At 44.3% G+C, this 14,945-nt stretch overlaps 1 protein-coding gene across 1 annotated transcript in view; it reads left to right on the top strand.

The window, feature by feature from the left end:
* Positions 1-9,418: 9,418 nt before the first annotated feature.
* The window catches only part of CPS1 (carbamoyl-phosphate synthase 1), a 133,051-nt gene continuing 127,524 nt past the window's right edge, over positions 9,419-14,945 (top strand). Inside the window, exon 1 of the mRNA XM_030580033.1 lies at positions 9,419-9,556. Within this exon, the coding sequence (XP_030435893.1) occupies positions 9,431-9,556 (126 nt within the window). The 5' untranslated portion in view covers positions 9,419-9,430. The remainder of the gene's footprint in view (positions 9,557-14,945) is intronic.

The raw sequence follows: 14,945 nt of genomic DNA, 5'->3' as shown, positions 1-14,945 counted from the left end.
GGAGAGCAGGGGTGGGGCCTGGGAGGAGGGGGGGAGGCAGAGGAAGGGGCGGGGCCCCAAGGGTACGGTTACCAGCCATTAGAAAGGTGGCAACCCTACCTGTAGGTGCTATTGTAATACGAACAATAGCAATAAAAAAGCCAGACTCATATGTGCCAGAGCATTTCAAATCCATGTCAGCCCTTTCTACCCACTGCTCCAGTGCTAGCATGAAAACAAACAGCTGTTGATCACGCACATCCCACTCTGACAGATGAACCATGAAAAAACAGTTGTTGAGTTCTCTAAGCCCTGATGGTTTAAACTCTGGATCAGTTGATCAACCTGTACATATGGATGAATGGGGAGTTCTATATCTCGTTCATGGGGATTACCAGCAGAAATGACACACAAAGGGGAACATGCACTCAAAGAATATCGGTCAGTGGAAGTGCAGGGTCAAGCAGAGGAATTGCGCATAGAGACCCTTTAACTTTTTTTCAGTCTGGTTATTAAAGCAAAGAGTGGGCCTGACTTTTAAAGATCTCAAACCAGCCTGTCTCTGAATACAGCTTAGGTCATCGATTGACTGCAGGCCAAACTATAACATCTTTGTACCAGATTTATGGGCACAGTCATATGGCTAAACATAGTGTAAATCAGTGTCACTTCACTGACAGAGGCACTGTGGCTCACGAAGGATAGGAGAATGCACTGGAACTCAGGAGATGTTGCCACTGGCCTGCTGGATAACCTTGGGCAAGTCACTTCATGGATCTGTGCCTCAGTTTTCTCTTTTGTAAAATGGGGATAATGGCCATTACCTTCTTTAGTAAAGCATTTTGAGAGCTATGGTGCAGAGTGAGGTAGTATTTTTATTACCTTGAGTTATGGCAGCTAAGGATCTGGCCTGTAATTATTTGGTCTAGCAATTAACTGCAGGTGCAAAATGATGGGCACAATTTTGTGGATGCGAAACTGGACTTATAAAATCAGAAGGGGTGTGTCAAACTCGTGACCACTGGCGTGTGCATGGGTGTGAAATTATATAAAGTATATCAGTCCTGTTTTGTAAGCAGAATTTCCCACCATGACCCTAAGCATGACCTATTGTCCTGGTCAGCCACTACAAAGGGTATTGCAAAATGTCCTATTTGCAGGGAGTAATTTTTTGCAAAAGAAATCTGTTTAATTTAGAACGGTGATAATCCCGCTCAAACCACCCCCATCAGATAACTCATTGATTGACTTCAGATAACCCCTTCTCATGATCACTGGTTACAGTCAGAGCCTTGCTTAACTTATTTGCCTATTTGCACTCTTCAGATAAAAAGAAAACCCCTTTCCACTCAAGCTGTTTGCTTATATTGTGTGTCTTAGTGGAAGGTGGAATCGCTGAGTCCATGGTTACTGCACAAAGCAGCTGACTGATTTTTTTTTTTTTTTTTTTTAAATTCTGGATGTTCCCTAACTGGTGGCTGGCCAATCCAGGGCCATAGGTCTCATGAGATCTGCACGGGACCCTTCTGCCAGGAGGCACAAGTAGGGTGGCTATGCAAGCAGGCTATTGCACATCATGCCCTAATCCAACAAAGCACTTAAATGTATGCTGAAATGGAATGAGTTATGTGCTTAAAGTTAAGCATGAGCTTAGGTGTGTTGATGTATTGTGGTCCAAAGGCTCCACAGAATGAGGTGTGTGCCAATTCTGAAGAGGGTAGTATTGGAAGTAAAACAGGGAAGGATCACTGGAGCTAATTTACGTGGATCCAGGGGCCAGGAAACCTCATGGAAGGGAAGCAGCTGCTTCTCCAGTCTAGGGTGACCAGACAGCAAATGTGAAAAATCGGGATGGGGGTGGAGGGTAATATGAGTCTATGTAAGAAAAAGACCCAAAAATTGGGACTGTCTGTACCAAATCGGGACATCTGGTCACCCTGTTCCAGTCTCTAAGCTGCAGAAAGGCTGCACAGTATTGGATCTGGCAGGCTGCATTAGTATGGATCTCTTCCTTCCACCCCCAATGCAGGACAGTGACATGAAGTCTGACTTCCTGTGGAATTTGAGCTTTCCCTTCTAGTGAGCTCTGCTACAATGAAGCTCAACTCAAGTAGAATGAAACCTTCCTGTAGTTTTCATGCTCAGCGATGAATGAACTGCAGTTCTGGCTATTGGGAACCTCTGTGCATAATGAAATAGTTTTTCTGGGGATTTTTTGGGTAGAACAAGCTTCATTCCGTATGGGCCCAGTTCTGCAGCCAGTGATCTCAATGGGGACAGGAGCAGGCCTCTGAGGAAAGTTCTACTCTAATTTTATTTTGACTGAATTAGTGATCAGTTACAGCCAAGATTTTCACAAGTGACTAGTGATTTTAGGTGATTCTACATTTGAGTGACCAGTTTGAGAAACTTTAAAGGTTCGCTTCTGGGTTTTACACTTAGAAAATTTTAAAATGTATCTCTGTGTAATATGCACATTTGCCTCCTCCTTCTACTCTGTACCTAGGCAGGACACTGAACAGAAATGTGAAATAAAGTTCAGTTCCCCTGCCCCCCCCCCAAAAGTTTAAAAAAGACTGTTTTCCAGTATACTGACATCCAAATAACACTGATCACCCTCTTCAGATTTGTTTTTCAGTATTTTAGATGTTACTATCTAACAGATCTTCTGGCTTCGTGGCTTTAAAGTCCCTAACTTCTCAAATGTATGTCCTTTATCCTGGAGCCCTGGCATGAATTTAAACTGACCCATAGAAGGGATGAAGAGAGGGAAGGAAACACTGGCAAAAAACAACCCTCTCCCCCCAACCCAAACTCACATCTTATCTGATAAAAGTGTTAGCTCTAACAGTGAGGTTCCCTTATATAAAAATCAGATACACTTTATTTTTCCTATACTGTTTCTTTCTCTCGATTATTCCCATTTTGGCTTTGACTCAAGACAACAATCCTATTCAGGACAGTACTTAAACATGTGCTTAACTTTAAGCATATGCTTAAGTCACATTGCAATCACATTTAAGCATGTTCTTAAAGTTAAGTAAGTGTTTAAATGCTGCCCTCAATAGGAACAGACTAATGACTTGTTTAAGAGCTCTCTTAGCAATGCCTGATGCATTTGCTGGCTGTAGAAAGTCAGCGGTTCATCACTTCTATTTTATCATCCTGACATCATACCACATAATTTGGGAGTTGTTTCCTGGTCTTTGCGAATGGCTTGCTTCTCCTGCCTTATGCAATTGCAGTGACTCTGGAAAGGGAAGTGGTTCCAAGATTTGAGGGGTAATCTCCTTTTGGTCCCTGGAGAGCTCGTTAATAGACTTTACAAATCCGTTTTTTAATAATAAAGAGGGAATGGTATTAAGAAATACAGGTAGTGTAGTTCTGCATACTCTCTTGGTGGTACAGCATGACTGTGCATTTGGGGAGGACCTGGCCTACAAGAAAGACCATTGTATTGTGTGTTTGTACAGCACCTAGCACAGAGGGGAGCTAGTCCAACACCCAAGCACTACAGTAATAAAATAATAACAGCACTATTTTTTCTACCAGAGCAGCTCATTCATACGATACCACCACAGGGCACTAGTAGTAGTGACAGGGCACTATACATAGCACGCTAGGCACTGATGCTGCTGCAGCATGAAGAAGGCTGCAGGCTCTGAGCAATTACACACTTTGTGTTGGGAGATGATGAGCACCTGGGCTAATGGTATAATTGGGGGGATATAAGTGGAAGGAACGGGAAGCAAGGGGAAGCTTGGAAGGAAAGCTCAGAGGTGAGCCTGGGCTGCAGAGTGAAGGGTGTGGGGAAGACACCTCTTGCTGTAAGCCTGCAGTACGCTGTGATGCTTTGTAAGGAAAGAATAAATACGGAGCTGGTGAAAGGGTAACAACCCGGGGTGTGTTTGTGACCGTGAGACCACATGAACTGGTCAGACAGTGAAGTACACTAGGTAGTGACAGACATGCCCTGTGACAAGTGCGGGCTTGTCCAGGAGTATTAACTCTTACAGCTGAGAGAAGGAATCTTGAGGGGTAACCTGTGTGAAGGCAGGTGAGGTGGACACCAGAGATGAGATGCTGCACGGTCTAGTGGAACAAGAAAAGGAGATGCAGAAGACCCAGCAGGCAGATGGGAAAGCCCTTCTGGGTTGGCAGGTGGGGCAGCCGCAAACCTTGCAAGAGTTCTTCAAGTAACAGACCTGGATACAGCAACAGCTGCTGCAGAGGCTGGTGAATGATGGGCTTGAGACTATGTAAGATGGCACCATGAGATGACCCTGTTGCTTTTTTACTTTGAACAGGTGGCTACTAGCTTCAGATGAGACAAGACCTTTGACTAGCCCCTTATCTGGCTGATGAGGCTTAGGATGCTGATGTGGCCCTGAGCGAGTACCAGGACAAAGATTATGATGCGCTGAAGGCCGCTATTTTAGACAGGGCAGGCTTGTCAGCAGAGAAATACTGCCAAAAATTCAGGGCATCCCAGGTGGAATGGCAGGATACTTCCCTATGGCCTTTGCAGAAATTGTCAGACTGAGCCATTTGATGGGTACAGCTGGATAGACAGGAGACTGAGGCCCTCTGGAACAGTTTACATACAGCATTCCTGAGACTACAAGGGTCTGGGTTTGGAGGCATCAGCCAGATTCATCCGAGGCGGTGGTAAAATTAAGAGAGGAGTATGTGGAGGCAGACTTTCCATGGAAAGAGCTCCATAGCCCTAGGACCAAGGACCCGGGGAAGAAGGTTGAAGAACCTCATGCTGTGCAGCCCAGAAAGAGATGCCTTGGACTAACAAAGGGGCCCCAATTGCCCACACAATAGCTTGCCCCCCGTGCAGGGGCACAGGACACATAAAGAGAGAGTGCCCCTTCATGGACTGCAGGTTCGCAGAGTTCTGTTGGTAACCAGGTATAAAAGGGGGACCAGGGATAAGGACGATTCCTGTCAAAGTAGGCTGAAGAATGACAAGGGATGTTGTAGATTCACCAGCATAGTGTTCCTGTGTATGGAGCTTCCTGGTTAGGCTACAGTGGCTACAGGAGGGGGTGCCGATAATGATTTATTGTACACATGGGAAAAGTGCACTTATCCTGCATTGGTTATTCCCTTGGAATTAGAAGGAAAGTTTAGGTGGCAGAGGGCAGGGATAGTAAAGTTGTTGCCTTACTCGGTAATGTTAGGAAGAGAGGGAACCTCACTCCCCTTGTGTGAAAAGGGTAGATGCTGGGGGAAGGGACCCCAACCAGTGGGACAGCACAAAAAGCTCATGAGTGTGGACACTCCAGGGAGTTCTCCAGGTCCAGTGCATGAGAACCCTAGAAATGTGGTAACATGCTCAAAAAGATGTGAGACACTGGAGGACACTGGAGGGATGAGTAAAATGTGAGGAGGGGCAGTGGAACAGAGTGTGCTAGATCAGGGACACCTAGAAGAGAAGGAGGGAGGAGGCTCTGCCGGCTTCCGGGAGGATAAGTCCAAGCCAAGGCACAAGATGGAGAACAAGTCAAAGAGAGAGGTCCTGACAAGGAAGCTTTGGTGGGTGAACCTACTCTGATAGTCCTGAACCAGGGGCAAGATAAGACGGGGGAAGAGAGGGATTGTGAGATGGTGGCTCTAGAGGGACAATTCACACACGTAGATATAAGCTAAGAGCAAAGTAATCTGGAAGAAAGATCTGTGGGTTGTGATTAGTGAGATGACCAATGGGCAGAGATGGAGCTGTGGGGGAAATCTTCACCCTCTAGGTGTTTCTTCTGTGGGTGGAAAGCAGGAGACCCTCACTGGTGGTCCATGGAAGGCCAGCCCCAAAGGGAACAGGAACCCTCAGTAGAATACCAACCCTTTAAAGAGGGTAGGATCTGGGCAGCAAAGAAGATCTCTTCCAGAGGCAGGAAAAGGCCTCAAGTGAAATGAGGGGGTGTGATGTACGTGTGTGTGTGAGAGAGAGAGACAAGACACTCTTAGTATGACAGGGCACTATAAGTGGCACGCTGCTCACTGATGTTGCTGCAGCATGAAGAGGGCTGTAGGCTCAGCTCTGAGCAATTTCACACTTTGTGTTGGGAGATCATTGGTACCTGGGTGGCAATCACTGGACTTGTGCTGTAATTGGGAGGACGTAAGTGGAAGGAACAGGAAGCCAGGGGAAGCTCAGAAGGAAGGCTCAGAGGTGAGCCTGGGCTGAGGAGTGAAGGCTGTGGAGAAATGACTTTTGCTGTAAGCTGCAGTATGCTGTGATACTTTGTAAAAAAAAGAATAAATACCAAGCTGGTGAAAGGGTAATAACCTGGGGTGTGTTTGTGACAGTGAGGCCACATGAATTGGCCAGGCACCAAAGTACACTGGGTAGTGACTGAGGTGTCCTGTGACAAGTACGAATTCACAAATAATGTGTCAAGGGAGTAAACTATTTGGGCCAAACTTTACTCTGTTGTTCAAGTAAACTATTCAGGCCATGTCTACACTAACAAACTTACATGGCACAGCTGTACTGATGCAGCTGTGCCACTGTAAGATCGCTTGTATAGCTGCTTTCTGTCGATGGGAGAGAGCGCTCCCATCGACATAATAAAACCACCTCAACAATGGGCAGTAGCTGTGTTGGCAGGAGAAGCTCTCCCACCGACATAGCGCTGTGTATATGAGCACTTATGCCGACTAAACTTAGGTCACTCAGGGGTGTGGTTTTTTCACAAGTGACATAGGTTTTGCTGACATAAGTGATAGTGTAGACATGGCCTAACTCCTCTGACTTCAATGGAGATTCACAAAGTAAAATTAGGAGCAGAATTTGTACGTAAATATACCAAAAACCAAAGAAAAATGGCTAACAATGACTACTAGCCACTTCCCCTTAAATGGTTCCTTAGCACCTATTCTAACTTCTTATGCTAACTCTCTGTTGGATCTTGTGTTTAGCTGTGACACGCTGAGTACCTTTCCCAGACCTGAAGAAGAGTTCCCCGTAGCTCAAAAGCTTGTCTCTCTCACCAGCAAACGCTGGTCGAATAAATGATATCACGTCACTCACCCAGAATGCAGAATCGGATTTTGGCTTTCAAGTCACTGAATGTTATCCAATACAATGAAAGTTAAAAAACAACAACCCAACGTTTTAAATATAACCCGTGATAGTGTGAATATAACTTAACAGATGCAAAATGCTGAGTCCATAGGAAAAAATACTAGTTTATGAATTGCATGTATGAAGTTGTGTGTTTGCATGAGTTCAGAATGACCTTTCCAGTACAAAGTGCACTTCTTTGGTATTCATTCATTCATGAGCATGCCTGCCTTTTTTGTACACGTCCCCTCTCCAATACATACCGTCAGTCTGCATCAAGGGCATTTACTGCCTGGCAAAACATCTCCTGTCATTCCCCTCTTTGAATCTGAGATCGAACGGCTGCCTGCTGTTTGATTTTGGAAATGTTTTCCTTCACTCACCACAGCTCTAGTGATGAGTGAATATTCAAAAGGTTTGCTGACTGGATTCAGATAAGCCCCCCATATCTGTAGTGCTTATCTAACCGATCTGAGGTTTGCTTTCCCATTTCCCCAACTACATCCATCTCCTTTCCTCTGGCCACTATGCCCACTTCTTAAATCTGAACCCTTCTCCCATACGGGCCCGCAACATTCTGGGCACAACCCCACCATGTAGCCTTTTCCCAGTGTCTTCTCCTCTCCTTCTCTTGTATCAGGCACCCAGTTCTTAAAACTAGTAACACGATGCGCGGTAACCGAAGGAAATGCTACCATGCGGTACTTGCATTCTGTTCAGCTAAAGCTTTTCCAATTGCGTATGTATTGCTGAGAGAATGTGGGTGCATACATAGGGCACTCAAATCTGTTGGCATAATATATGCCTAAGTGCTGGGCTGAGCACCCAGTTTTGTGTGTCTACCTGCTACTTTGAGTGTTCATTTGGGAGAGCCGGGGATCCTATTTAAGGCATTCATGCTTTAAAACTGGGCCCACAGTTTTAAATCATGAATAATGTACGAAAACAAACATGTTTTTCCCTCAGTTTTTGGGTTCATTATACATTTCCCCCACTCTGTCTAATTGGGAACGACATTACATTTGGGAAACTTGAGGAGTTGCAGAACATACATGATGCTTACCAATGGTTGGCGAGAATTAGGAAACCACATGGAGTCCACTTCAGCTGCTGACTTTGTGATCTTTGCTGAGAAATATTTTTATTTTACTTGTAGTGCAGCTGCATCTAGGCGCCCTAGTCATGAACTAGGACCCTGATATTGTGCTAGGTGCTGTACAAATACAAAACCAAAAGAAGGTCCTATCCCAAAGAGCTTACAAGCTTACCATTTTCCTGCTTTCTTTTGTAACACATATGTGTAACCTATAACCCCCTCCTTTTGTCCAATATGTGTAACCTATATCCAGAATTGCACACCAGAGCTCTAGGAAACCTAATAGATAAAAAAATCTTTCTAATGTTACAGTCCTGGAGAATATTGGAAGAATAAATGCAGCTGTTCCTAATCTACTTGTTAAGTAATATTCCATGGTATTGCCTTAGTGTATCTGAGCTCTATTTATTCACTGTATAAATTGGCTTGGAAGGGTTAGATTTTTATTGGTGAATCATAGATTATTAAGAGTGGAAGGGATCTCAGGAGATCATCCAGTCCAACCCCCTGTTCAAAGCAGGACCAATCCCCAAATGTTCCCCTCAAGGATTGAGCTTACAAGTCTGGGTTTAGCAGGCCAATGCTCAAACCACTGAGCTATCCCTCCCCTCGTGTGTATAAACATCAATTTCAAAGTACACACACGAATTGTTGAAAAAATATTTGCATTGATAATCATCTAAATTTACAGATAGGCAATGTAAGAAAAATGCTTGCTGAGGACTTGTTAGAGTTTGATTTAAGGATATTTACTTTGTATATTTTTGTGTGATGTTGACCCACCCCCCCCATAATTTTCATGCAAATGTTAAAATTTAAAGTGATACAAATAGAAAAATGTTTAAATAAACATTGACAATATTTGTCAAAATTACACACATAAAAATTGAATTCTGACAAGCCAATGTATAAGGAATTTCTCTGGTTGCTTCCTGCAATTCTTTCAGTCCTCCAGCAGGAGCAGTTAGTATTCGATGTATGATGCAACCTAGTCAACATGACCACAGTTCATCTCTGTTGTAAGTGCTCTTCAGAGGAGGGGAGGGAAGAAGGTGGGGCCACACTGAGGACTTTTAATGCCAGAAAGAATGGGAAGGCAAAAGAGAGTGCTGTGCAGTCAATCCAACACGCTGGCTGCTGCTCTGTTTTCTTTATTGTAATTTGCAAAAGTACCTGACTGCCTGTATCTAAGTCTAAAAAAATACAAGTAGGATATATCTTTCTTTTCTTTTCTTTTCTTTTTTTTTTTTTTTTAACTTTAGTTACCAATCAACCTATTCAGGATGACAAGAATTTTGACAGCTTGCAAAGTGGTGAAGACTTTGAAAGACGGATTTGAGTTTTGCAATGTGGCTGCTCATCATCACTGGCATTTGGCAAGGACTGGTACCAGATTTTTAAGTGTCAAGGTAATAATAACCAAGCTCTCGCTAGTATATGTTCTGTGTGAAGATAGACCGCTTGATGCAGATAAGTTGACTGACTTAAAACCGAACCAAACCTGGCTTTTAATTCTAAGCCTTACTCTGAGCCTGCTTGGCTACATGTTATTGAGTAGGACTCTGTAGTCAGAGCTGAAATTGTAGGGTGAATTGCACTGAAAGGTGAAAGTTCATTAATCCTGTTAAATATTATAGAGGTATTTTCTTTTCAAATACCTTAGATCTCCAGAGTGCTGATAGCGAGAGGAGCTGATCTTCCTATTTTAATAGGAAAATACTTACATGCCTGTTGAACTGAGCTTAACCTTTATGCATGTGATTAAGCTTATTAAAGGGGTTATACTGGGGTTTGGCCCTGAGACTCTTAATCCTTGGGAGACACACAGTCCTGTGTCTCACACTGGAGTCCTTTATTTTAGTGGCTTAAATACTATCAGTTTAGCTCCCAGTCTTCAACACAGAGAGCTGAATTCACCAGCCGCAACTTTCTTCAGCTTTACCAGTGTAACTCAGTTGATTTCAGTGGAGGTATATTGGTGTGAAGCTAGTGCAGTGAGGAATTGGGCCCGGTGTGTAAATTCTGTAGCACTTGCAGTGAAAGTTTCATCATCATCAGACAGATCCAGACTAGAACAGGCCTCTGCCTGTGTAACCTGCCGTGGGTGCTGGAACAATTTTGATAGTGGGGTGCTGAGACTCATTGAACCAGACTGTAAACCCTGGATATAATGGAAACCACTTCAAGCCAGGGGATGCTGCAGCATCCCCTGCTGCCCTAGTTCTAGCACCTATGTAACCTGCTGCCACACTACTGTTAACAAGTGTCAGAATCATAACTATGGGGAGTGTAATGGGAAAAGGTGTAGGGGAAGCCAGGTTATGGTATCCAATGAGTGTTATCTAACACAGTTAATTCCCAACTGTATGAGACTGATCATTATTGCCTCTATCCACTGAGGCCTCCAGTTTCCCTAGACCCATTTGCAGGCCATTGCATTACAACAGAGAGCAGCTCTCTTAGCTCCCACCAGAGATCTGTTAATCTTAAACCACAAATCATTGTAGAGATGAAGAAAATTGAAGGAGGAAAAGGGCATCTCTGCCATCAACTCGTGCTGTGTCTCATCTGGCATCTGGGACTTTGGGCTTTGAAAGAAAGAGAGGCATGAAGAATGGAAGTTGGCAAATATGTTAAAATTCTATACTAGGACACTTGCATTGTTACTGGTGTATTTCAGGTGGAGCCTGCCATCTTGCTTCTTCCCTTTCCCAAGAATCTACTGTGGCCATGAATTATCCCCATGTCTGCCCTTACCTTAAAATCCAGTGCAAAACCCTTCCTTCTAACTGATGAAACCCAGGGCTGCTTCAGCTTCTGCTCAGGTCTGGAGAGCAGATCTTCCTCTTGTGATGGGAACTGCAGTCCTGCTTGGTAAATTAAACACCTGCCATCCTTACAGCCCTAGCCAACAAAGCCATTTGAAGAAGAGACATACTTAAATAAAAATCGTGCATCTGAAACAAATGATATAGCTTTCCACACGGTAAATATGCAGGCCACAGTTCAGTTCAATGAGACTTTATTGGTATGACAAGCTAGAGCGTGTTGAAGGGTTGAAAAAGCAAGACAGACCCCTCCAGTGTGTGTTAGAGGATCTGCTTGGGACAGGGTTCTGTGCTGGGGATCTGATCCCCTGTTTCCATTTGTCACCAGTGTTCATGCCTGACCTGGTGGCAGGTTGGTACAGGTTGCAATGTCATTTCTGTCATCTCTCTCCTTCCTCCCAAGGTTACTGATTCAGCATTTGGCACAAATCTCCCTTTGTTTTGTACGTTTCACCGTAGTGAAGTATCTGCTAGGGTGATAGTCATGTGCTATCCACTTTAGATTGTTGATGGATTTGATTTTCTTTTCCCAGTGACTAGTATATTGGCGTTTAATGTTCTGGGTTGGCATCTTGTACTGTTTTAAAGGACAGACTTATAGGAGGGTATGCACATGTACTGTAACTCGTCAACAGCACTGCATAAGGACAAGGCCCCTGTGGTCACTTTACAGGAGTCTGCTAGGCTGGGTGGCATATCCAGTTAAAAAGGTTAAGACAGAGAAAACTGCTCAGCTATTTTGTTCTTGTTTTAGTGTCCTCTGTGTGGTACCTAATTCTAAGCTCATAAGGCTACAGAGTGATTTCCTAACACAATTAGCCTGTGTTCATAATACAGTCATCTCAAGATACACCTGTTCATCTACTGTATCATTTAGTTGTCTTTTTAATGGTAGCTTTTGGAATATTTAAGAAGGTGTGACCTTAAAGCCATTGAAGCTGACCAATGTAAGTGTAGCTAGATGTTGGCTGATGGATGGTTGATCAAGGGCAGTGTGGTAAGAGTCACTATGCATAAAAAGACCTAAGCATGTATGTGTTTATATGTGGGTTGCGACAGACTGCTTGCTATCTTCATCATAACTCCTTCACTTTTGGTATCAGCAGCTTCTTTCCAAGGTTTCTCAGGCACTTGGCCTGCCCAATTGGCTAATGGCATGAGGGGCAGGTGGGAGGCTGATACAAGCAAATAACATGCATGTTCTTTTCGATTGCTCATTTATGTGTGGTTAATGCCTTCAAAATGTGTGCTCTGCCCAGTGAATGGGTAAACTTATGGAAGATGAATGTGGAAGTAACATCTTCTGGCTTTATCTCCTTAATGAAGGTCACAGCAAAGATATGTAAACACACTGCTGGCTAGGCCATATGCAGGGGTGAACTTTGGAATTTTGGATCTAAAAACATGAGCTAAAGGTCAAAGTCCATTACCTTGAAGGCAGCGGCAGGCTCACAAACCTCTAGACACTGTTTATCCACTAGTGGGGGACAAAGAGCTACATTACTCTCCTGGCTGTTATTACTCCTGGGGGAATTCTGCACTACTGTACTCACACAGAATTCATGTCCCCCGCAGACTTTTTTTGCTCCGTCGCAGAAAAAAATATATTTTCTGACATGGAAGCAAAGAGAAGCAGCAAGAGTGGTCATGCATCCCTTCCCAGCAGCATGGGTGTGTCATTTCAGGCACCTGGAGCAGCTGGCAGAGAGGCAAATCACTTCGGTGGGGGGCAGAGTGAGGTTCTTGTCCTGTGCCAGGCTCAGAGTCAGGTCCGGGGCAGATCCACTACCAGAAACTTCCCCTGGCTGAAGGAAGATCCCCCACTCCTGCTTCCAGCCCTCATTGCTCCTCAGCCACAGAAGTATGGGTTGCTCTTTAGGGAGCTGTTCCCCCATCCATCCAACCCCATGCATCTGGACCCTCCATATCCAGACCCCCCCTACTGAGCTCACCCACCTTGCTGAGCCTCACCTCTGCATCTGGAATGCCCTATACCCCAGAACCCCACTGAACTCTGCCCCTGACACTTGAACCCCCACTCAATGAGCCCCATTCCCCCCTGCACCTGGACCACCCTGACAAGACTCCTGCACCTGGATCCCCATCCCACTGAGCCCTAACCAACTGCAACCAGACCCCCCTGCTGAGTCCCACCTACCTTCACCTGGACCCTTCTGCAGAATCCCATTGCCCCTGGGCATCCAGATCCCCCACTAACCTGCCTGCACCTGTATTGCCCGACACAGAACCCTCTCAAGCCACACCTGGATCCCCCCATATTTGACTCCTGCTGAGCCTGCCTGCCCACAGCTGGTGTGGCTGGGATGAAGGGGCAAGGCCCCGGGGTCTTTATGGGGCAGACCTGGCCCTTGCACTGTGTCAAGTGCAATTTCACTGACGAGTCGGTGTCCTGGGGGTTGGGGGCTGCCGGGTGATCTCCCACCTCTGTGTAGCCGGTGGCTTATGCACCTCACTACCATGCTGGAGCCTCCACATTTATTTACTGACAAATAAAATTTGCATTTTTGGGGCACAGAATCCCCTCAGGAGTATGTGATGTAGGACACTAGTAGAGTTGGTCAAACATTTTAATTCAGAATTTTTATATGAAAAGTGACTTTTGAGAAAATGGAAATTCTTTCATAATGTAGGCTCACATCTTTTTTTCAAACCCCTCCCCCCCAAAAAAAACCTTTGCTTTTTGTTTTTTTGACATCTTCCTCCCCTTAAATTTAGCAAAACTTTTTGATGAAAATAACTGTTTACTTTTCTTAGTAATTTTTCTTGGAAAATAAAATGCATTTCCCTTGTAGCACTAAGCACTAGTCTCAAGTGTGTGTACAGTGAAAAGTAGACCTGATTTTTTGTAGTTTTTTCTAGAAGTAGTGAATGTTTCAACATCCAGGTTTGACTTTCATTATGGTCATTCTGCAGCCACCTTCTTATTCAGCTCATATCTTTCAGAAACTACCTTGCTAGCTTATATTGTTAAAGCTGAGCAAACAGTTTGCAATGAAAATTTTATTTTAATGAGTGTAATCTTTTCTGCTCACAGATTATCAGTGAGCAGAGAGAAGATTCATTATTCAAAATTATCTGTTTTTATTTATTTATGTATTTTGGCAAATTACTTCTATATCTACATTGATCAAGAACAGTTTTCTGCAAGTTATTGGTATCCACCATTTGACTCATGCTAATCAGATAGGAGAAGTATTTCTGGTCTATGATAGATAAGTACATGCACACTCTTGATAAAAATATAAAACCTGATCCCCGCAAAATCTTGTGCACTTAGAAATTTTCTTCATGCAAACTTCAGTGACAGTAAAATTAAATGTCACTAATATGTGAGAAAGCAAACATGCTGGCGGGGGGGGGGCAGGGGGAGCAGGGAGAGGGGAGAGGATTAATGTTGCCCAAGCAACTTTATTTCTCAACATGCTAAGTTTGGAGAGTGAGAGTCATCCTATATAAGCAGTATGAGATGGGAATGTTCAGTTATCCATCCACTCTAATGGGATTGATTTTTTGCTAGTACTCCGGGAGGCAAAGAGTTCTCAAAGTATTTCTGATATCAGCTTACAAACTAACAAAGATAAAGTAGTAGGATTCCTGTGCTGGTCGCTGGATGAGGTATTAGGCAATGGCTCGTGTATGCATGAATAAAAGTCCCCTTAGTGAGACAAGGTGGGTGAGGTAATATCTTTTGTTGGACCAACTTCTGTTGGTAAGAGGCGAGCGTTTGAGCCACACAGAGCTCCTCTTCAGATATGGAAAACTTAGGGCACATCTTCACTGGCAGCGCTTTAACATGGCTTGTGTGGTCGCAGTGCAGCACTGGGAGAGAGCTCTCCCAGGGCTCTAAAAAAACCCACCTCCATGAGGGGCATAGCTCCCAGCACTGGGAATGCGGCTCCCAGCGCTGGTGCACTGTCTACACTGACACTTTACAGCGCTGAAACTTACT

This window comes from Gopherus evgoodei, chromosome 11 (genome assembly GCF_007399415.2).
Source record: "Gopherus evgoodei ecotype Sinaloan lineage chromosome 11, rGopEvg1_v1.p, whole genome shotgun sequence".
Taxonomy (NCBI): Eukaryota; Metazoa; Chordata; order Testudines; family Testudinidae; genus Gopherus; species Gopherus evgoodei.
This window is presented reverse-complemented; position numbering and strand designations above follow the sequence as displayed.